This window comes from Syngnathus floridae, chromosome 13 (assembly GCF_059516105.1).
Source record: "Syngnathus floridae isolate MCC-2025c chromosome 13, RoL_Sflo_1.0, whole genome shotgun sequence".
Lineage (NCBI taxonomy): Eukaryota > Metazoa > Chordata > Actinopteri > Syngnathiformes > Syngnathidae > Syngnathus > Syngnathus floridae.
Genome location: NC_142425.1, coordinates 10,952,486 through 10,973,767, shown reverse-complemented (window position 1 = coordinate 10,973,767; position 21,282 = coordinate 10,952,486). Strand labels below are relative to the sequence as shown.

The window sequence follows — 21,282 nt, the reverse complement described above, 5'->3', positions numbered from 1 at the left end:
CAAAGTGTTGCTTTTATTTGATTAAACCCTGTCATTTTGGAGGAACTACACTTAAAATATACCGAGTAAAAACAAGATTGTCGAAAACGTTTACACATAATTTCAGTCTCTCAAAAATACAGTCTTATCCATAAACATATGTTTACGCATGTACGTTCAAAAACAACATTTCCCAGAATGCATTTCGAAACAGGTGTCCAAAAAATTGCCTTCCATAAAAATTGCTAAATTAGACCTATAAATACAATACTATTGTTATCCCATTTCACTCAATTAAATACACATACACGACTGATGTTTTTATAAAATTAAAATAAAAACACATTTGAAAAGTCAGGCGGGGTCCTGAGATGTCGCGTGTGCTTGGAGCTCAACTCGAGTTGAAGTTTCTTTTTTTTCTCCCCTCTGGGGTAAACACCTAAAGAAGACCGCATCACTAGCATTACTTAAAGCTCTTCTTAGTCGATTATGGCCACGGTGCGGCTGTTAATTTATGTGGTGTCGGTGTTACTTGTCGTGGTGTTTGAGAGGTTCTCGGCGCTGGCCGCCTTCTCGCAGTCCCTGGACAGCGACTTCACGTTCACTCTGCCCGCCGGTCGCAAGGAATGTTTCTACCAGACTATGAAGAAAGACGCCTCGCTGGAAATAGAATATCAGGTCGGGAATATTCAATTGGATTATAAGTGAATAAATTAAATCTAGTCATGGAAACTAAGGTTCTGCTAGCCTTATGAGGTGTCATGTGGTGTCCACTGTCATGGTGGTGGTTTTTGCGAGCCATAATTTTAGAACAAAAGTAGGTCTGGGGTGGAAGGAAGGAGATACGGAATGATCCACAATTAAAAGGGAGGTCAAGGAGATAAAGGCCTGAGTTGGAAACGAGGTAAGGAAGGCTGTTTAAGAAGGAGAGAAAGAAGGAAGGCAAAAAGAGAATACATGACAAAAACATCTCAAAACTTTGGGAAGTGGGAATGAAGGCAGGAAAAGACAGAAGATAGGAAGGAAAATATGCCAGGGGGAAAAACATGAAGCCATTGCAGGAAGGATATAAAATAAACAGCAGGCCCCAGGTAAGAAAAGAAGTATGGCAAGAAAAAAAAAAGGAAGGAAAATGCCCACTTTTGAACTTCATGTGAACCGTAGGTATTGGATGGCGCAGGCTTGGACGTGGATTTCTACATCTCCTCTCCCTCTGGTCAGATTCTTTACAGCGACCATCACAAGTCAGACGGAATGCACACGTAAGTTCAAACGGCCGTATTAGGTTTTGCTTTTCCTAACTTGTTATATGAGAAATTCAAACAAAAGAGACTAATATAACCGGTTTCCTCCCTCAGCGTGGAGACAGAAGATGGCGACTACATGTTCTGCTTCGACAACACCTTCAGCAGCGTTTCGGAGAAGCTGGTCTTCTTTGAGCTCATCCTGGACAACATGGATGCCGACGATGAGCCCGAAGATTGGAAGGAGTACGTGCACGGCACTGACGTGTTAGATATGAAGCTGGAGGATATTATGGTGAGTTGGCAAAACATTTGGGATTTTTAAAAAGTCGTTATTATTGTGTAGTTTTTGGAGACCACTGCGGGTAGACTTTGCCCGGTGGTGTTATTTGCCACATTGGGTTCAAAGTGACCCAGCTGGCAGACTCTATTTGATGTCAGACTGGTGTTGTGAACTTTCACCTATTAGCTGTTTGGGCAGGCCGATTGTTTCAGCCATGACAGCGAGCTCCACCCTGGTGAATTGTGTCAAAGAGCACACAGGCTGAGTGACGGGAAATGTGTCTTCCAGCTGGCTTTTTATTTTTAGCCCAACATGCTTTAAAGGAGACATAGTTATGTCCAAATTTAACAGAGTCAATTTAATTTTCTTCAAAGTTCCACAGGGATCAATACCCCTCCCCCCTTTACTTCTAATAGTAAGTGCAAAGAGCCTTGGCTTCTATTTGATAGCACAGAGCCTGGATTCAAAATATTTGATAGCTGCAGTCGTGTACCTATTCCAGCTGAAGGATGAGACATATTTACCTGATATTCACATCTCGCCATTTTGACCCAGGACACCATCAACAGCGTGAAGTCGCGGCTGGGGAAGAGCTCGCAGATCCAGACGATGCTGCGCGCCTTCGAGGCCCGCGACCGCAACCTGCAGGAGAGCAACTACGACCGGGTCAACTTTTGGTCACTGGTCAACCTGGCGGTCATGATGCTGGTGTCGGGCGTGCAGGTCTACTTGTTGCGCTCGCTCTTCGAGGACAAGAGGAAGATTTGCACGTAACAAACTTCAGAAAGGGGAGGGGCGGGCCTGCAAAGGAAGAAAAAAATAATCACTGTTTGGGACATTTCAGAAACGCATCAAATGAGCCTCGGATATTTTCTGCTCTTCAGTCCACTGGAATTGAATAGTTTTATTTGTCTGCATCATTGCTGTAAGTTTATTTTACTAATCAGACTCACTTTTTATTGTTAGGAGGTCTTAGCCTAACTTTTGTCACACATACCATCAACACTTTGCATTTATCTAGCTGTCAATATTCATTTTAGAAAAACAGTATCTCAGAAATATTTTTTTTCCAGCCCACACTTCCGTCCAGTGTTACGTTTGAGTGATTTTCTTAAGGCGTATAATCCACCGCAGAGTGTGTTGATCTGTTTTACTAACTGACTGTTACAATGAGAAATAAAGATTTATATATCGTGATTACTGAGCAGAACTTGTCTCAAGTTCAGACGTTGAAATATTTATTCATTTACTTGTAAATGTGTAAATTAAAAGTTTTGGACTAAAGGAAAAAAATGGTATTGTCTGGTCCTTCGTACGAAAGAGAAAAGAAAGTTAAAATAATGATTTTTTTTTTTTATTCTCACACTTTCGCTGACCCTTCCCTAGTAACATTTAACTGAACGTAAAATGAAAACCAAAAAAGTGGACACACTGCAAACAAGCAGGCAGTCATTTACGACTCAAGAGTGGGCATCGTCCGTCCATCCATCCGTCCCTGAATTTCTGGGACTGGTGGAAGCGGAAAAAGGAGGGGGCGGGTGGACGTTAGGGGTCAAAGGGCAATGCCCCGTTCTGTCCAGATTGTCAATCCATCGCTGCCACTCTGTGTCATAGAAAGGCGATGCCTGAAATTCCACCCAGGTCATCTCCTTGTCCATGCCCTTGTCCTTGTACAGATTATAAACTTTGCTCGGGCAGTAAATATATTTGCCCGCGTGACCCGGAAAGGTCGTGTGAACGTGAGGTCCTTCTCTCAGCGGTTGACGGCAGAAACAACAAAGACGACCCATCAGCCAAGTCTGTTTTCTTTTCCTCTTCTTCCCAGCCTTCTTTTTCACTTGACACCAGGCTTCCTCCATCTCCTTCTGGAAATACTCGGACTCCAAAAACTGTTCGAAAAACTGCTCGGGCGTATCGTCCAGCGGGGTGACGGACAGCGGCGGCTTCATTAGAACGCTGTCCGGCTCCATCTTCACCGTTGGATCGCTCTCTGGCTTGACGTCCACCGGTGGAACGCTGGTCGGCTCCATCTCCACTGGTTTCCTTGCATGGTCCGACCTGAAGACTTGGCCGAAGGTGCCCTGGAGCAGTTTGTTGATGGCTTGCTCCTGTCGCATGTACTCCTCGATGAAGCAGTCCTTCAGGTCACGATCGGTCACAGACACGCCGCACCAACCTTCAGGCTCCTCGTATGAGCCAAACGACTGCAGAGTGTTGTCCCCCCTCGGCACATTCTCCACGGCGTGGAGATAAGCCAGATGAGCACGCTCGTACCTCAAGTGCAGTATCTCGTTGAGTTGGCCCACCATGTCTGACGGCGACTTGCTGGTGCAACGCAGCTCGTCCACGACAGTCTTGCATATAGCTTGTTTGGAGGTCACCAAAGCCGGCAAGATGTTTGTGACACGCTCGGGCAGTTTCTCCAGCCACCTTGGATTGTCTGCGAACCAGCATTTTCGGCAGACCTCACAGCGGAGTTGGGAAGACAGGATGTAATACTGCCCTCCGGTGCCGACGATTGCTCGGGGTCGCCCCTCACCAGCGGACACGATCTGCTTCAACAAAGACCATGTCAAGAGAACTATTTGCACCCAACATCTCATCATCATTGCATCAAAGAGTACCTGTGACTGAGGACAGCCGTGCAGACAAGGCATCCGGTACGTGCTCCTCAACCTGACCATAATCTCGTCCTCGGGTTTCCAAATGAAGAAAGGATGGAGCTGGAAGATATTTGGGGACGGCAGCTCAGCCTCGGGGTGGACGAGCTCCGGCTGAGGGGGGAAACGCCACAAAGAGATGGCATTGCCCGCTCTGTGCACCGGGCGACATCCCGGCCACAGCCCCAGATCCTGCAGCTCCGTCATCATCCACATCTTCTGATGTTCTGAACACATCCACCTCACATTATCATCATCATCCATCGCCGTTTTTTCAGATATAATCTATATAGAAAGAAAATTAGGGGGGCACCATTATGCCCATATGATAATCATAAATCAATGTTGTAATCATGATCATTAATCACAATTATGTATTAGGTCAAATTGTTGTAAATTGCACTACAGGCTTACTTGTTTAGCTACCTTGTAAAAAGGTCGTAGCACCTCCACTTTTGGTGTGGGTGGAGATCCTGGCAGGAAGGGTACTGAAGTTGCAGAAGACTGAGTCGCTCTGGAACTCGATGCTGCAGCTCTTGATGTGGGTCCAAAGTGTTTTTTCTGTCGGCGTTCCATAATCGCCTTGTGATTTCCCGATTTGCGATGCCATTCCAATGCTTTGGTTCCCGCTGATCCAACTCTCAGGATTTTATTGCATAAAGCGCAGTGTGCTATATATGCATTTCCCTCTACCGGCTTCAACCATGCTTTGAACCGTTCGTCCTGCAACCACCAATATTTAAACCTGTAGTTACCCATGTATGCAGAAATTATAATTTGATTCTGTTCTAAATTCTCTGCACTGCTATGCTGAGATTTAACGTAAACAAACGACCCTTCACGAGAACGTCTAGTGGTGTTCGGTAAATATTGACTGGGTAGCACAAGTAGCCTTTATTTAGTTCCGCTTCGTAGTTACATTAAATTGTCCTTAAATAAATCCAAACATTTCAAAGCTAGACTGAAGTTTATACAAGTTTATGATAAGTATTGGATTTAAGACTTTTTAGTACGACTAGCGGAAAAAATAAAATAAAGTTTGTTTCTGTTTGTTGAGCGACGGTAAGCGTTTCCGTATACCAACAGTAGGGGTCGCTACTGACTGCGTTTACGCGTTTCCACTTCCGGGACGCTCAATCAGCTGTAACATTCGCTGCCAGGAGCGACATTCTCCTCGGGTAAGCTTCAAAATCTACCGGTGTTTGCACATTACCAACTTATCGCCATCTATAATCATAATAACATAGTAAAGATAAATACATGAGGTTTTTAACTGAGACATCAAAATGATGATGATGGAGGCGCATTGACAAGAATAAGAGGTGGATTTGCTAACCAAAACTATCTGTACCATTCAAAGAGAACTTTCCTGTTTTGTTTTGTCACGTCACAACAAAGCCCGATTTTGTCCTGAGGCCAAACCCATAAAAAGATTGATCAGAACAGCTTCCACTCTAAAGCTAAATCTGTGCTCGTTATTCAGAGCGATGGGGCCAGACGACGGCCCTGGTGCGGCCGTCGCCTGGAGGAAGGTCCTGTGGGAGCGCCAGCCGTACCCGGACAACTACGTGGACCGACGCTTCCTGGAAGAGCTCCGAAGGAATGAGGGAATCCGTCAATATCGTTACTGGGCTGTGGTGCGAGAGGCATGCTTGGTAGGGCAGCAGCTCTCCTGCGTGGCTATTTTCATCACCCTCTGGCTCTACATGGAGCAGGTATCTGATGGATAGTTTTATTATTAATTGTAATATTTAATCATTATTATTGGGTTGCCTGGAATGAAATGTTCTGTCAGTGTTAAAGGACCATTTATTCTGCCCAATGTCGGAAGGGTCACCGGCCCTAAAAACATCTGGTCAGGATTCTATCCTCCATCCATAATATCTTCTGCTATCTTTTTAGGGCCTCCTATCCCCAGAGACCCTCCTGCTTATCAGCCTGGCGAGCTCCTTGCTGGGCTACGGACTGTACCAAGCCCTCGCATCTCAGGCGGAACCGGTTCTCCAACCTCGGACTCATTTGGATGACTTACAGAGCGCCACAATTTTCCTGTCCTTCATCTTTGGCTTCTCGCCCGTGCTAAAAACGCTCACAGAGTCCGTCAGCACGGACACAGTCTACGCCATGTCGGCCGTCATGCTGCTGGCTCACCTGGTGTCCTTCCCTTACACCCATCCCTCACCTCCGGGCAGCCTGTCCCTCAACGCAGCCTTGTTTGCATCTGTGTGTCTGGCCTCCCGCCTCCCGGGCGCCCTGCATACCTTCACCATGCTCAGCTGCGCCCTCCTGGTCTTCGCCCTTTGGCCCTGCCTCCTGAGGCGGGTGAAGAACGGGGCCCCGTGTCACTTTGCCGCCGTGTGCGCCGGGGTGTGCGCGGCGGGCGTAGGGGGGCTGGCGTCGCGCTGGCCCGGCGGGGCGGTCATCCTGGCGCTGGCCGTGGCCAGCGTGATTCTCCTCTGCCCCTGGCTGCTGATCCGCTTGCAGAGGCACAAGGACAACATCCAAGGGCCGTGGGATGAGGCGGAGATCCGCGAGGACCTCAGCCGCTTCCTCCAATAAAGGAGGCCTGGTTGAAACAAACATGAGCTGGACACTTGATTAGGTACATGAGCTTATGAGATTAGCCTTTACCAAGATAACAAAAACTGTAAACATAATGTTTTTTTTAAAACTCTTCACAAAGCTTTTTTTTTTTTATAGATAAAGCTGCTATTTTAATATCTCAAGTATTGACCTCAATGGTAGAGGTTACTGTGAATTGTGGGATACTATGCACTCATTTGATACGGTCAATCTGGAAAATATACACAATGCAAATTACAACCCAAATCCAATCTTCATCCTAATCTGCTAGGTCAAAAGGATGAACCCAATTTTGAGTTAAAGTAACTCAATCTGCTCAAAATCTTCTATACAGCCCCTTCCTGCATAGTTGAAACTTCTTTTCCGAGTATGGCCACAAGGCGGCACACTCACTCACCACAGTACTGTATTTACAATTTTTATCATTGAATTATTTTGTATGTATGGCCAAAAGTGTTTTCACACAAATATTTACAATAATTATGATTTTACTACTGACAAATTTACAGATGAATTGACCCACAGGTAGAGATTGCTGCTATGTCGCCATTGAAGCAACCTGTATTATTATGAAACCTTGTTATTAAAAATATATATATTTGTGGAAATAAAAGTTTCTAATTTTACAAGAATAAAGTTACATGATTACATTTTTTTGTGCTATTATGTTTGAGATAAAAAGTTAGCCATCTACCTACCAGAGGTGGCGTTAACCTAGTTGATGCCCGACTGTCATTCAAATATTCTAAGCTGAAGACAAATACTAATAAAAAATAAAACAGCTCTTTATTTTTTTAAAAAAGTGTTATAAAATAGTGTTGTGTGTTTTTTTTTATATATATATCTCCCGTTCATAGAATACCTGTTACTTATATTTACACAAAGTTGAGGCGCTTGAGGAAAAATCAGCAGCCAACGCTCGTGTATGTACAAAAAAGGCTCAAGACTTGCGCAAATGCGACAGCGCTCGGGTCCGATCACACATCGCGTAGTTGGATGGGGGGAGTCGGGGTGGTGGATTGGTGGGGGGTCTCATTTGGCGGTTGGGGCTGCCGGAGCAGGCCTCCTACGGGGGAACAGATGAGACCAGTGTAAGGTGCATCCAGTAAAATTCAACAGCAGCAATGTTATAAATAACGGCAAAATAAACAACAACTTAAGAAGCGACAAGTGGAAGAGAGATTAGTTAGCATGCATCAACACACAGCTTGCTAGATTGTGTAAATCTGTAGATAATTGTATGTGCAAGTAAAATCTATCTACCTGTCCATCTACTTTTCTTCTTTTACTACATTTGCCAATCCATCTATCCAGGCATCTACTGACCTACAACAACACAACATGCAAAAGATGTAATTTGAGATTCCTTGTTTAGTCGTATTTGTCTGCTTCTCTAAATCGCTACGTCTACTCTTTCCAGAGTATTTTTTACACAATTATCTAGTGGTGTAGGGTGTGTATACTTTTGCCACCTCTAGCAATATGTGGAAAGATGAAACAGGTCAAGGAAGGTAAGAGAGATGGACCGCGAATGGGAAAGAACCTAAGGAACCTTGGAGAGCGTAGAGGAAATGAGGCAGGGAGAAAAAAGGAAACACGAGCCAAGTAGCTGGGGTGGAACCAGAGTGAAGAAATGTATGAGACAAAGACGTCGGCGGGAGGGAGGGAGGGGGGGGAAGAAAAATAACGGCTGTTGCATGAGGGAAAGCTGGGACTGCAATAAAACATGCGAGCAGAAAGACGGGGAAAAAGGGGGGGGGGGGCAGCTTGATGGGCCTGTTTTATCTGGCCGTGGTAGAAAGCATGCAGAGAGGGGTCCGCTCTGCCCGCCAATATGAGAAACACATTGCGCAGCCCAGCTCAAATTACAACGCCGTGCAGCCACGAGCCTCAACCGTGCAGCTTCTACCTGGGCACACAAGCCTGGCCGGGAAGCCGCTGGTTGGCGTGGACGGGCACGGGCGGGGCGCGCCCGCGGTTTCGAGACTTTCCGCCGGTCGCCGACTTTTTAGCGGGCGTGGAGCTGCGTTAGGCGGAGAAGTCGTGATGCCCACAGCTCTGGACGCCATGCAAAGGTGACTACCTGAAATGCCGCGTGCCGAAGCGCGAGAGGTCCGAAGGGGCGACGTAGCCGGAGGTGGAGATCTCGCCGATGATGTTGAGCGCGGCCTGCAGGGCGGCGTGCTTGCTGAGCACTTGCTCCCGATGCTGCCGCTGATCGGGTGACTCATCCATCAGCGCCAAGCAGTCTCCCAAAGCATAGAGCTGGGCCAGCAGCTCTGAGCTAATGAACTCTTTCACCTTGCCAGAGGGATTATAAACAGATGCGACAAGTCAAAAAAAAAACGTTACATGCTGTCAGATGCTGCTTTATGGCATTTCTTACAAGGAGGGGGTTACGTGGGATACAAGTTTTCTTTTTTAAGCCACTGGAAAAAAAAAATCTGTGGAGTGGAACCTCGAAAACAATCCATTCCAGTACACTGGTCAACCTCAGAATTGTGCAGAGTGTCAAAGAATTTGTCCCACGGGAAAAATAAATTTGTTCCACTAGCAAACTATCGCCATCGTAAACTTTTAATCACAATACAGTGAAGGCCAGATATTTGCGAGGATGACACCCACCAAATAAAAGAATTAGAATTGATGTCACATGCTACCAAACACATTTTTCTATTCGACAAAACTATGGCATTCAGTTTAACATTGGTGATTGGCACTTAATTTCCACTAGATGGCGCCAAACCAATATTTTTTAGGCATTATGAGTAATTTCATAGCAAAAAAATAGCTCCACGGTTATTTTTAAGACAGCCAATTAAAGGTGTTATCTAAACATCTCGTGAGAAAATAAAGTGTTCAACATACGCTGTTGATCATCAGGTGCATGATGACTTTGGGCATCATGTCCTTGACGGTCTTATGAATGATGCTCATGTAGGACTCCACCAAGTTGCGGATGGTCTCCACCTGCCGCTCCAGCTGGGGGTCCGTGAAGTTCTCCGACAACCCGTTGGCCTGCGTGTCCACCTGGGCGACACGCACAAAACCATCAGAGAGCGTTTTCGTTTTTTTCCCAAATTTGCTTGTGCACGATAAGGTCAAGAGACTTTAGTTGGGAGACTAAAATGGAGGAGAGTGGGCAAGAGGGGGAAAAAAGTGGGGGGGTAAAAGAGACGGGGATCTGCTGATTAGAACCAGACTGGAACACACACGCATTGGAGTGACATCACTGGCCAGGAATGTTGCGCTGAAGAGCAAGATTGGGGGGGGGGGGGGGGGGGGGGGGAGGGGGTGAAAAAGGGTTACTGCAGGGGTGGGAAAAGGATGGCCAGCGGGACACATGTGGCCCACTCTGTGATTCGACCCAACACAGATTTACATGAGTGAGATATTGAAAAATCGAATTCATTCATTTCTAAGTTAAAAAAAAAAAAAAAATCAGATCCACATTTGACTAAAACTTGGTGAAAGCGGGTAGGAGCCACTTTCTGCCTCACCACGGGGTTCTACAAAAAAGGTCAGGGTACACACCGTGACCTCCTCTGGGTAGACGCCAGCCCGGAGCAAAGAGGACTTCCAGATGTCCAGCTCCTCCTGAGAGTTGCAGACCAGCTCCAGAAACTTGTAGTCCTTGTACACGTTCCTTCAAGTAAATCATAAACTCAGGAAAATATCAAATACACAAGGCCGCAAAAGTTCAACCAAAACTCAGCGGAAAACAGATGCCCTTAAAAGTCAAGCAGCAAATCAAATCTTGCGAAACTTTGGAAGAGCCTGAAAATGATTCGCATCACCGATATTTACTGTTGTAATTTTATGAATTAATTCAATATTTATAAAATTGGTTAATTTCAGTTTTCTACTCACATACACATTGGAACATATTGTACAGAATACAATGACATGTGTAGTGAGTCCAAATACTTTTGTCCATATGGTGTCCATAAAATACCCCCAAAGACCAGACTGAGATATTCCAAGAAGGCTTTTTTTTTTTTTTTTTTACAAAGCAGATGTAACCATATTTATGGGCCGCTATTCACAAAGCACTGGAAAAAATGCTTACGAAACTTTTTTTTTTCCCCCCATCCTGTGTCCCGCAGATATTTATGTCATTAAAATATAATTAGTCAAGTATGAAATTATAATTTACAATCCGTGAAAAATGCCAGGACTCCGTGAAGTTTGGCCCGTGTCCACCGTGACCGCAGCGCTTTCTTACGAGCGCTTTGCGATTCTACAAAATATCTTTTTTGGGGGGGGGGGGGCGGACGATTCGAGCAATTGTCGTTGATTTTGAACGATCAACGTCGCGGGAAGCCAAAGTCACATGTCTCTGCGGTTACCGACACAAGCTCCCGCTATAACTCAATTCATGTCCTGCTATCCTTTCCTCTTTTGTTTGCATTTTCTGTCCTTGCTTCCACGTCATCTATGTACTTTGGCTGCGCAATCCACGCAAAAAAAAAAAAAAAAAGCCAGCAATCTGCGTCCCATCTGTAAGACATTTTTCTTTAATCACTCGGTTGTTTCTTCCCTCCTCTCGCTGTTCCCGCCTCACACTCACAACCTCAAATATGTGAAATCTGTGAGTTGTGTGTGTGTGACAACTGCAATGCTGGGAGAAAAGAGAGAGCAATGAGGGGAGATTAACAAACAGGCCGGAGCTCCACTGGGTGAGGCTAATAAGTCAGGGTGTGGTGGCGAGCAGTCAAGGCAGCGGGCCAACAATGACAGTACCAGAACGCTATTACTCCACAACAGGGCCCAAGAACTTTCTGCGAGCCGGGCCGGGCCGGGCCAGATGCAGCCCACCAGAGCATCCGATGTATTCGTCATGCGATTCGAAACACAAATGAAGCGATGGAGGGGCCCTCGTAGTCACACGTTTTTTTGGGTGACATGCTCCACATGCTAAAGATGGTGGAAGTAACAAAGCTTTGCAATTTAGCGCCGGCGTCTGTTTGTTTCGGCACATCTGGACTTTGCCCAAAATGGCCGCTTCAAACCAAAATGGTGGCCTTCCTGCATGAGTCCTTACTGGACATACGCAGCAAAATTTCCACTGTCAATCACCGCTTGCAACTTTCATTGAACGTCAATTTGGTATGAATTTAAAGTCATCTGATGTGGGGGGGAAAAAAAAATCAGAATACAAAAGTGTTCCCCATCTTCTCCCAAGGAACCGCGTCTGCTTTCGCTTTCAAGACATTTTTCAAATGAGCGAAAATACAAAAAAAAAAAGAGTAGAAGAACAGGAAAAGGAGGAGGGGGGAGATGTTGGTGTTGGTCGGGGGGGGTTCGGAGGCAGAGGACCGATTTTGACACATTCCTGGCCGATGGCGCTGATACGCTTTCGTCCTCCCCTCAACCCCTTCTCCCGTTCTTCTCCTCTTTCTCTGCGGTGAGTCGAGCAATTCTTTCCAAACGTCTCTGATCCGAGCCTCTCTGGCTTTGATTAGTTGCTTAATGAGCCTGCCGTCGGTATGCTGCGCTCCACACGCTTGCGCATGAACGCAGGTCGTGTGTGTGTGCGAATCCAAACACGGCACATATGCGGCGGTCCAATCATCTCCTATTACACTCGTTCTCCGCCTAAGTCCTCTTATGTTCTCTCCATCTGTTTCACACACTTTAAGGCAACGTATCCGTGCGCCCCGCAGTTTGTGCGGCGTTTACGTGGAGACGATAAAACCGCGCCCGTCGCCACCGCCGGTACCAACCAAGGTCACGGGAAGGGCAAAGCATCTTCCCGGAAAAGGCCGCGGCAAACTCCAGCGAGCAGGTGACGAGAACGTAAGCTCGTCAAATTTACTCACACACACACACACACACACGGACCTTGACTCAGAATGGAAGAGGGCAAAGGAGAATTTGCTGGACATGAAGCCCCTCTCGACATCTCGGACCTTGAGGTTGTCCAGAGGGAGCATGTACCTCTTCTCTGCCTCCTGGAAGAAAGGAGGAAAAAGAAAATACAAGAGTAAGATAAAATTTGACAGCGGAATGTGAAGTAAAATATGACACAGGTGTTTTTTTCTTTTTTGTACTCGTGGGCCGAGCGCAGTCACATGTCTGGTGCTAAACTTTTTTCAGGCTGCATCTGCAAGAGAACGCGTCCAACCCGTATGGAGGAACTTGTGTGCGAGATGATGATACCGAGCCAGTGAAATTTCCACACTCTTGTCGTGAAAGCAATATTCCGCCTTGACGGCTTCCACCTACAAGACCTGATCGGCCTTTATTGCAACATCTATTGTGTGGAAAAAGGCGAAAACCAGAGGAGCGTTCTGAGAAGCAGACAGTGTGGAAGGCAAGGAACACGAGAGCCCAAGCTGGCAGGGAACGAGAACTGAAGAAAAAAAAAAAAAAGAAGAGAAGACGTCGGTTCCACATGTGAAAGCCATTACTCAGATTCGGGTCCAGTGCGCAACATTTCTCCAAGAGTGAAGCCCACCCCCCCGCTTTTAAGAGGGGGGCTTCCAAAAGGCCGCTGTGGTAGAAGGTACAGCTGTTGATGAGCTCGTCTTGGATGGGAGTTGGAGGACGTGTGACTAACGCGCAGAGCAGAAAAATTCTTTGAATCGCGCTACGTTTAATGTGTTCATAGGCCATGCAGGTGTGTGTCCATCTGCATCTGCCCCCCCCCCTTTTTTTTTTAGATGCACTGGTAGAACATTTCGGACTTCCCTCTCCCTCCCAGTGCTCCCCTGAACCCTACGACTCTCTTCCTCCGTCGACTCTTTCCTTTTTTTTCCTCCCAAAAGGGGCCCACTTCCTGTAACAGAGGCCGAGGGAGAGAGAAAAAAAAATGACAGAAAGCGATTGGCGCCGGGACAGCAACATCTGGGATCGTTTTAGACGGGAGGGGGGAGGAGACTGGATGGAGTATAGGGTGCTCCAGAGGCAGAAAGTAGAGATGAGGAAGGGGAAGGATAGAGAGAGGTTAATTTCGCGGGAGGAGATGCGGAAAAGGGTTTGAGGAGCGCTGGAAAAGCGAGGAGAGAGCGCCGACGATCCCAAAGTTGATCCCCCTCGTCAAGCCATATATGGCCGCCGGCTTCCTCCCTAACTCTCTTCTCCTCTTCTATTTCCTTATGCCTTCCCGAGCTTAACAGGCAGGACTCCCGATGAGTCAAAGTGCCACGTTGAGAACTGGATACTATCCCGGGACGCCGGCGGCGACTCTAAAGTCCCAGAAACGAGGAGGAACGACCCGAGGAGCGAATGACGGACAGAGAAACGATCGTTGCCGAGACGGGATACGATGGAAAGTTTTTGCCGGGAAGAGGCCAACGGAGACGACGCAAGTGAAGGCTCCTGCTCCGTCATCCCAGTGTTCAGACTACCTGTTCAGGATTTTGGTGGTGTACAGTAGTCTGCACATTGGTTAGACTGTGCATGGAAACGCTTCAAGGAGGATTTTTTTTAAAAAGTTTTTTAGACACATATATTATTATATATTAATATTCTTTTTATTATTATACTATTTAGTATTTTGTTGCTTTGGGTGTTGCGGGTGGCTCGTGCATTGCCGACTCTTAAATCTGGCGGCGCGTGGTGTCATAGATCAGAGCTGCTGCGTCTGGAGAGGTGCGTAATGGATGCGAGACATGGAACAGGCCTCACGCATGTCGGGTGGCGTGTAGATTAAGTGTATGCATTAGTTAGCCGTCTGTTTATCCTCACGGGGCGGCCGAGGCAGGGGTGAAGGAATGTATATCGACTCGGTGCTGATAAGAACGGCAGTGCGTATTTGTAATCCAGGAAAAAAGGCGTGGAACGAGCGGGCCTGTTACAAATCAAGGGATGGAGAGGTGCAAAAGTGGGTGTTTGTGAGTAAGAGGGAAGGTGGGGGGGGGGAGAGGGGGGTCGGATGGAGAAACAGCCATGTGGGATTTCTCTGGGCAAGAAGATCTTGGAAGCTGGTGTTTGGACAAAGCTTCACATTTTCCAGCCAGGAATGTGCATAGTCCCAGGGAGACTGCCAACCACAGAGAGAGAGAGAGAGAGAAAGAGAGAAAGGGGGGAATAAAGAGGGGGAGGTAAAGAAAAAAAAAAAAAGCGGCAAGATTCGAGGAAAAATGTCTGTGGACGTAGTGTGGGCGGGAATGTGAGAGTAGGAACTGCGAGAGAGGAAGCTGACGCTTGGCTCCCGTGCGTGCACGCACACACACATTTGAGAATGTCCTGTCATAGATTTGATTTGCGCAATAGTGTGGATGACTCAAAAAAAAAAACACTCAAGTGTCTCACACGTACTTAGAAATTAGCGAAAAGCCTTCCGAGGGATGCTATCACGGCAAATAAGTATGAAAGCTATAAAGTAACTAGTTTCGAGTGTGTAAGCGTTAAATAAGCGCGCCTGGGGCTGCTGCGTCTGGGAACGCGTCGTTTTGTGTTTATCTGAAAAGTGACCATGTGTGGTTCGAAATGAATGTATATTTTTCTGCGCCAGTGTGTTTATATCAGGCTCTGCGTGTGTACTGTATACTGTATATACAAGTCTGTCCTCTGTGTGTGTGCGAGTGTGTCCATGTGTGTGTTTGCTGGTCTTTGTTTGGATTGGGGCAACTCCAGCTGTGTCAAAGTGAGCCGTTCCAAATGCTTGAAATCCCAGAAGAGGAAGACGAGGGGGAGCGAGGGGAAGAGTGAATGGAAGGCGAGACCAATAGATTTGGGGGGGGGGGCTCAGTGACACATCCAGGTGGTAAAAGTAAACTTTGGGTCAAGGATGCTGTTTTTGCGAATGCAAGTTTTAAGAAAGCGATATGAAGATTATCTGTGAGTTACGTATTTTGTATTTCTACCATCTACTGCTGCTGTCATTTTTTTTTTCTGCTTGATTGATGCTCCGCCCCTCCCGCCCAGCATTCATGAGCTCTGACCTCACTTCCTGCCCATCTCCCCATGACGTCAGCTGACCAGACTGTTGTGGTGTGTCTGCCTGTCTACACTTGCTGTGCAGACCTTCTGCTCCTGTACAGCAGGCACAGACAGGCAGACAGATGGCAGCCCCACTGACACCAGGAGCGCCCAAAAACCACGCCGCCTCTGTTATCTCTGTTCCACGTGTGTTTCGAGCGGAGTTCTTCTAATAAAGCCACGGTGACCCTCAAATGTGCTGCTTTGTTTTTTTCTAAAAAAACCCCAAAGGACTCACCTCGCTATCCTTGAACCAGGACAAGCTCTCGGTGGAGAGAATGAACCAGAACTCCTTGCCGATGATGCTGACGTTGTTGATGGTGAGCCATCCTTTTCTTATGACCTGCACAGGGAACCCAAACAAAGCATTTAAATTGCGAAAGCTTGAGACTACTACATTGAGAACAGGTCTAAAGATTAAATCAAGGGTCCTCAAATACAAGTTAAAGGTGACATACCCCCCCCCATAATTTCTAACAATGTTTTATGGTTTTTGTAAAAATCCCAGATGAATCAAAAACTTAAGCGGCTTTAAATTTGTTTGTCCAAAGTGTCCAAATCTCGCCCGGGTTTGTATATTGAAGACCCCTGGATTATGAGTAGGACCCAAACGGTGAACATAGAGCAAAAGTTGTGAAAATTGATGCGAGATAAAGAGATGACACATTTCCCAGGAGATTGCCGCAATAAACATAAGAAGCAGTGTCCACCAGGTGAGGCTGGTCGAAAAACTTGCGATGAATCAAAGTGGGGAAGAAAGGTCGACATTAGTAGCGCAGGTCAGCCAGATGACAAAAACACAAAGGAGTGAAGCGACCGCACAGATTGCAACAGTCATGCCGACCCAGAATCCTGTGCACACATATGTGGATCGGTATCCTACTATTAGACTCGAAGGAGGGGCCGCACCCTGGAGATTGGGGAGACATTAGAAATGAAGATGGAATCCAACTGGTTCTTTTCAACACTTAAACAGGTCAAGTTGCTAATGCCTTTTTTCAGTGAAGGCCTGGAATTTAAATTCGCCGACGAATGGGGTCGAGGGGGGCGGCGATTAAATTATAGTTGGCAGTCAGGCCTGAATTCTCACCTGTTGCACTCCACCGCTGGCAGCCATCTTGTTGTCGCTGCGATGGCACAGAGGTTGAGCACTAATAGGAACAAAAGAGTGGATTTTAAATTTGGAGAAAAAAAAAAAAATCTTTGCCAGTCTGCGATTTACTCACTTGGTAAAGCCGATAAAGTCTTCGTGTTTGGTATTAATGTACGCGAGCTGCATGTCGATGAGCAGAGAGATCTGAGGAGAGCAAAATGTAAGTAAAGCGGAGGAGAACCAGAACGATCCGGTAATGACAAACAAACGCGCCGTTCCGAATGTGCACGACTGACCTGATCTCGGCATGAGCTTTCTTGTTCTCGGATTTCGGCGGTGACAAGCCGCTCGGTCTCTTCCCGCAGCTTGGGAAAAGAACTGAGCTTCAGGGAGAAGAAGCGGCTTCAGTTAAGAGCTACCGCGGTACCGACGTCTGACTCCCTCATGGATTCGTACCTTATTAAAGCATTCATAAATGGTGGAGACCAATTCTTTGCAGACCATGTCGACGAATCCGAAACAAGGAATTTTGAGTTTGGAGATCTGCTTCTTGACAATAGCCTGAAAAGCCATGTCGGGGGTGAACAGGCCCGTCCTGCAGGTAATCAAAGTCGAAATTTATACATCATTTTGTCGAGATCAAAAGTAAAAGGATGAAACCACCTGACGCCGTGGATGTTCCTGATGGCGTAGGCGATCTCCATTCGCAGCTTCCTTTCGTCACACTTCATCTGTGAGGCAACAGAAGGAGCTTGGCAATTTAGCGTCGCCTATCTTTCAACCGGGGTCTCGTCGAGAACCTCGTCGAGTCCCACAAAAAGTTCACACGCACTTTGTGCAGTTGATAGGGGAAGTGCTCGTGGAAGATCTGGTTGATCCTCGCGCCTCCCGACAGGTGGACGGTGTTGACTTCGTCGGCCGAGCCCTCGATCAACTTCTCGAAGTCGCCGGATAGTTGCTGCACTAACCTGAAAATAGAATATATAGATTATTATTATATATATTTTGAATTTATAATAATAATCATCTCGTGGGGGTTTACTGAACACCCTTCCGACTGACTTGATGAGGGTCTTGGTCCTGCACATGGGGTCATCTGGATTATAGAGTTTGTACGCATCTGCTTCTTTACTGATGGACACAAGTAGGCAATGCATGTGACTGTAGAGCGCAGGCAGACTCTCGCGGATGTGGTTTGTCAATTGCTGCAAACAAACAAAACAAAAAAATAAACAAACAGTGAGTACCAATTGGCAGAAAGCGCCGTCGTTTGATTTCTCTGTCTGACCTGGTTGAGGGTCTTCTGTAAATACGGAGTCCCCATTCTGTCGCACATGTGCCTGTAAGCTGGGTGGGACAGGAAAAACTTCTTCTCCGCTTGCAAGGCTGTTTTAATATCCCTTTTCCCGTCGATGTCCTTTTGACTGCGGTTCACTAGCCCGATATAACCTGGTGAGGGAAAAATCACAACAGACCACTTTTATTCTATACCGATAATCCACTGATGTCTTAAACTCAGTGCTGATATCTCCACTTTGAACTCCTAAGTTCTATTTTTTTTTTTCTTTCTGAAAAGTCCAAATGTTCCACTTTGCGAGCATTCCACTGTAGATGTTACAACATGTGGCTGCGTGACTAAAGCTGCAGCTCTGCGCTGCAGACTGACTTCAGGGGCTTTTCTGTGGATAATGCGTTAAAGAGTTTTGGAAAGAGGTATGAAAAAGCCTCACACCTGGTTTTGCTTCACGGGAAATCCTTATCACACACACACACATGGTGACTCACCTCTTCTCAGTGGAAGCAATCTATTCTCTAGTATTTCCACAGCATCTGTTCCTTTATCCATTAGGTCCAGCATGGTGAGCACACCTATCGTGCGCTGGCCTAACGTATAGGGGGGTCAATTCGATAAACGAACACTTAAAATTAAAATTACATCAGGCTGAGAAACTCACCCTGTGGGTCGACATCTTTGGCCAGTTTGAGCGCATCCGAGTTGGCCAGGTCCATGTTGGCAGGCGTCACGGCCAGGATGAGGCAGTTCTCTTTGCAGATGTACTGCATGATCATGTCTCGCACCTGGTACTCGATATCTGGCGGCTGGTCGCCCACGGGGACCTTGGTGATGCCAGGTAGGTCCACCAGGGTGAGGTTGAGCACTGCACCCAATAGATGTTTGGAGTGATGACGACGATAAAGATGAGCGTGTGAGGTGGGATTACCATTCGGAGAAAAAATGCGGAGGTTGATGGGGAGGGGAGAGATGCCTTTGTTGTTTCCTGTCAGCCTGCGAGTTTCTGACTCGATTTCTTGGCGGATCTCATCAAAGTCTGAGAACTTCTTCCCCCTGCAGTGCAAAAATTCCCCATATTCTAGAGACAGGGAAGAACATGATAGAAATCAGATTTAAATAGTTCTGGTAAATTTAATGTTTTTTAAGTGGTTGTGGAGCAATTAGTGGGACGTTTGGACCATGTGCAAGGAGCAATTGCCTGGTCAACGTGGACTGATTTTTCTCTCTTACGCCATCTAGTGTCAACTTCAAGCACATGCTGATGAATACAACATGCATCCGTTGAGTCATCAGAAGTCTTGCTCACCGGCATCAGCGTGATGCAGCTGCAGAACCAAAGGCCGGCGAGTGACAATTCCAGTACCGCGGGGAAGGAAGTCTCTGTCGGAGAAAATAAAATAAACACACTGAAAAGGAGAAGGAACCTTACAGGGGTGTCAAGGCAGTGACACATTTGTCTCGAACACCTTTTTTAAAAATAAAAGAGCCTCCTATTTCCTATATATATCTTGTTCAGGGATGTTTGTTTTCACCGCATCCTGCTCCTGATCACATTGTTGGCCGAGAGCCCGAAATGGGGGTGTCACAACATGCAGTCTAACAAAGGGACTGAAATATATCAATGCACAATCAGGAAGGAGAGACCTTCAGGCTTTAAAACAATTCCTAATCGGACTGTGGAGATTTTGACTGGTCTCCACCTCATCACCGAGCTGCATTGTCTGGGGGGGAAAAAAATCTTGAGGAAATTTGCGACTGAGTCACAAGGCTTTTTTGGGGACAGAATGAAAGGAATCCTCTTATCACTTTATCACACTAACACAAAAATGTGTGTTGGTTTTGTCACACTGGGACGACGGTGGACCGCAATCCATTCTATGACGACTTTAAAAACAAGGTTTCCCAAAGGAACAAATGTCAAATAATTTGTTCCAGTCACAAACTCTCTATTGACAGTACAGGATTTTTTTTGGGTCATATTTCAATAATCCCAACTGTCAGTGTAAAAACAAGTTTTGCGGTTTATAACAAAACAGAAAGAAAGTAAAAGTACTTCATTTTTGAAGAAGCCCAACCGACACATAATGAACAAAATAAAAAAGATTTGCAGCACCAAAAGTCAAGAAATTTGTGTCACACTAATACACAAAAAGCAATTTTTATTTATTGAAGATTCATTCTAGTGCATGAGAAGTTACTAAATTTATGTCCACCAAAACGTAGATATATATTCAATTGTTAGAACCAGTTAAATAAATGAAGTGGGACTTACCTGCCCACAAAGTTCTCCAGCACCGAGCTCTTCCCGGAGCTCTGGCCGCCCACCACGGCAATCTGCGGCAGGGAAAGGTTGTAGTTCAGGCCCGCGTTGCCCAGGGCGTCCTGGAGGCGATTGACCATCGAGATCATGCTGCACGTCGACGATGGAGGAGGTCGAGGAAGAGGCGGCGGTATGGCAGTGAAGTCGGAATTTCCGAGCCCCGGAACGCCCCCCTGAACTCCCCGTCAACTTTCACGAGGGCTGCCCCGCCGCGTACCAGCAAGTTGAGGGCAAAAGGTGATAAAGTGACGGTCAAAAAAAAAAAAAAAAATCACACTTTTAACAAGAAACAAAGGAAGCAGAAATGGGACACGTTGCGGCACATGAGGAAGACACAATGCTATTATCGTCACATGATGCGTTCAAGAGCCTCCCAGTCTTACGTTCCATGACACTCACGCGACGACCCATCTCGCTGTTGCCCCTAGCAACGGCACGACCAAATTATACGTTTTTTGGAGTGATTTAAATCTGACATTTTTATGAGTTTTACAAAATAGACAGAGTAATTCTTCACGTGGGCTTAATTAGGGCGTGTTTGCTAACTATGTTCACGAGAGCTAGCGTCCAGATTTCGGTCAAAGCAAACGGGAATTAGACAATAGTTTAGGCTTATTTTGTTTACGCAAGGTCTCTTCACACGGTTTCGCTTCTTCTTACCTCCGTGTAGACATTTAGGAAGTGAGCCGCGCTGTTGAGTGGGTTTCCACGGTTAGCTTGGAAGAAAAGGTGGAGGAGCAGGGAGGCAAAAGAAAAACCAAACCCACCAAACTTTTTGACAGCTAACGGGCGCGAAACGTCTGCGCATGCGCGTCCAGTACGCGTAAAATATGCCCCACATCTAAACGTACATTTATATTTTGTTAATGTGATACAATTACAACTTCCGTTCCTTCGT

The 21,282-nt window shown here is 46.4% G+C and overlaps 4 protein-coding genes and 1 long non-coding RNA gene across 14 annotated transcripts; 3 read left to right on the top strand and 2 right to left on the bottom strand.

Moving 5' to 3' along the window:
* Positions 1-350: 350 nt before the first annotated feature.
* On the top strand, positions 351-2,703 carry tmed5 (transmembrane p24 trafficking protein 5). Its single transcript, XM_088395029.1, has 4 exons — positions 351-657; positions 1,144-1,241; positions 1,338-1,518; positions 2,062-2,703. The coding sequence occupies exons 1-4, from the start codon at positions 469-471 to the stop codon at positions 2,278-2,280; spliced, it is 687 nt and encodes a 228-aa protein (XP_088251155.1). The 5' UTR covers positions 351-468; the 3' UTR covers positions 2,281-2,703.
* On the bottom strand, positions 403-7,089 carry LOC148388726 (uncharacterized). 6 transcript variants are annotated; one of them, XM_088395008.1, is made up of 3 exons: positions 4,581-7,089; positions 4,131-4,451; positions 403-4,058 (listed from the first exon to the last, which is right to left on the bottom strand). In XM_088395008.1, the coding sequence occupies exons 1-3, from the start codon at positions 4,923-4,925 to the stop codon at positions 2,967-2,969; spliced, it is 1,758 nt and encodes a 585-aa protein (XP_088251134.1). In that variant the 5' UTR covers positions 4,926-7,089; the 3' UTR covers positions 403-2,966. The 6 variants fall into 6 exon arrangements, with proteins under 6 accessions (XP_088251134.1, XP_088251135.1, XP_088251136.1 ...); XM_088395009.1 differs by having other exon boundaries at positions 4,593-7,089; XM_088395010.1 differs by having other exon boundaries at positions 4,614-7,089.
* pigc (phosphatidylinositol glycan anchor biosynthesis, class C) lies at positions 5,261-7,385 on the top strand. The gene is made up of 3 exons (XM_088395025.1): positions 5,261-5,344; positions 5,650-5,881; positions 6,069-7,385. The coding sequence occupies exons 2-3, from the start codon at positions 5,654-5,656 to the stop codon at positions 6,723-6,725; spliced, it is 885 nt and encodes a 294-aa protein (XP_088251151.1). The 5' UTR covers positions 5,261-5,344; positions 5,650-5,653; the 3' UTR covers positions 6,726-7,385.
* Positions 7,217-21,199, bottom strand: dnm3a (dynamin 3a). 5 transcript variants are annotated; one of them, XM_088395002.1, is made up of 22 exons: positions 21,045-21,199; positions 20,337-20,585; positions 19,371-19,444; positions 18,993-19,142; positions 18,726-18,929; positions 18,556-18,654; positions 18,059-18,219; positions 17,833-17,975; positions 17,603-17,738; positions 17,434-17,501; positions 17,227-17,365; positions 17,067-17,153; positions 16,904-16,974; positions 16,768-16,828; positions 16,522-16,587; positions 15,916-16,020; positions 12,594-12,703; positions 10,284-10,395; positions 9,618-9,779; positions 8,833-9,050; positions 8,659-8,772; positions 7,217-7,815 (listed from the first exon to the last, which is right to left on the bottom strand). In XM_088395002.1, exons 2-22 carry the CDS (start codon positions 20,471-20,473, stop codon positions 7,782-7,784), a joined length of 2,451 nt encoding a protein of 816 aa, XP_088251128.1. In that variant the 5' UTR covers positions 20,474-20,585; positions 21,045-21,199; the 3' UTR covers positions 7,217-7,781. The 5 variants fall into 5 exon arrangements, with proteins under 5 accessions (XP_088251128.1, XP_088251131.1, XP_088251129.1 ...); XM_088395005.1 differs by lacking the exon at positions 8,659-8,772 and adding an exon at positions 8,013-8,075; XM_088395003.1 differs by having other exon boundaries at positions 16,561-16,587.
* Positions 13,686-15,872, top strand: LOC148388724 (uncharacterized). The gene is made up of 2 exons (XR_015862300.1): positions 13,686-15,536; positions 15,624-15,872. It is a non-coding gene; the product is annotated as an uncharacterized LOC148388724 (long non-coding RNA).
* Positions 21,200-21,282: the final 83 nt, after the last annotated feature.

Bases quoted from the DNA above. Each gene is read 5' to 3' on its own strand.
- tmed5 (XM_088395029.1), top strand. From the start codon at position 469: ATGGCCACGGTGCGGCTGTTAATTTATGTGGTGTCGGTGTTACTTGTC. The intron at 658-1,143 runs GTCGGGAATATT...TGTGAACCGTAG, and splicing joins CGCTGGAAATAGAATATCAG to GTATTGGATGGCGCAGGCTT. The intron at 1,519-2,061 runs GTGAGTTGGCAA...ATTTTGACCCAG, and splicing joins TGAAGCTGGAGGATATTATG to GACACCATCAACAGCGTGAA.
- LOC148388726 (XM_088395008.1), bottom strand. From the start codon at position 4,925: ATGGGTAACTACAGGTTTAAATATTGGTGGTTGCAGGACGAACGGTTC. The intron at 4,452-4,580 runs GTAAGCCTGTAG...CTTTCTATATAG, and splicing joins TTTACAAGGTAGCTAAACAA to ATTATATCTGAAAAAACGGC. The intron at 4,059-4,130 runs GTACTCTTTGAT...TTGTTGAAGCAG, and splicing joins ACGGCTGTCCTCAGTCACAG to ATCGTGTCCGCTGGTGAGGG.
- pigc (XM_088395025.1), top strand. From the start codon at position 5,654: ATGGGGCCAGACGACGGCCCTGGTGCGGCCGTCGCCTGGAGGAAGGTC. The intron at 5,882-6,068 runs GTATCTGATGGA...CTATCTTTTTAG, and splicing joins TCTGGCTCTACATGGAGCAG to GGCCTCCTATCCCCAGAGAC.
- dnm3a (XM_088395002.1), bottom strand. From the start codon at position 20,473: ATGATCTCGATGGTCAATCGCCTCCAGGACGCCCTGGGCAACGCGGGC. The intron at 18,930-18,992 runs GTAATCCCACCT...TATTGGGTGCAG, and splicing joins CCGCATTTTTTCTCCGAATG to TGCTCAACCTCACCCTGGTG. The intron at 9,780-10,283 runs GTGTGTACCCTG...CGTGTCGCCCAG, and splicing joins TCTACCCAGAGGAGGTCACG to GTGGACACGCAGGCCAACGG.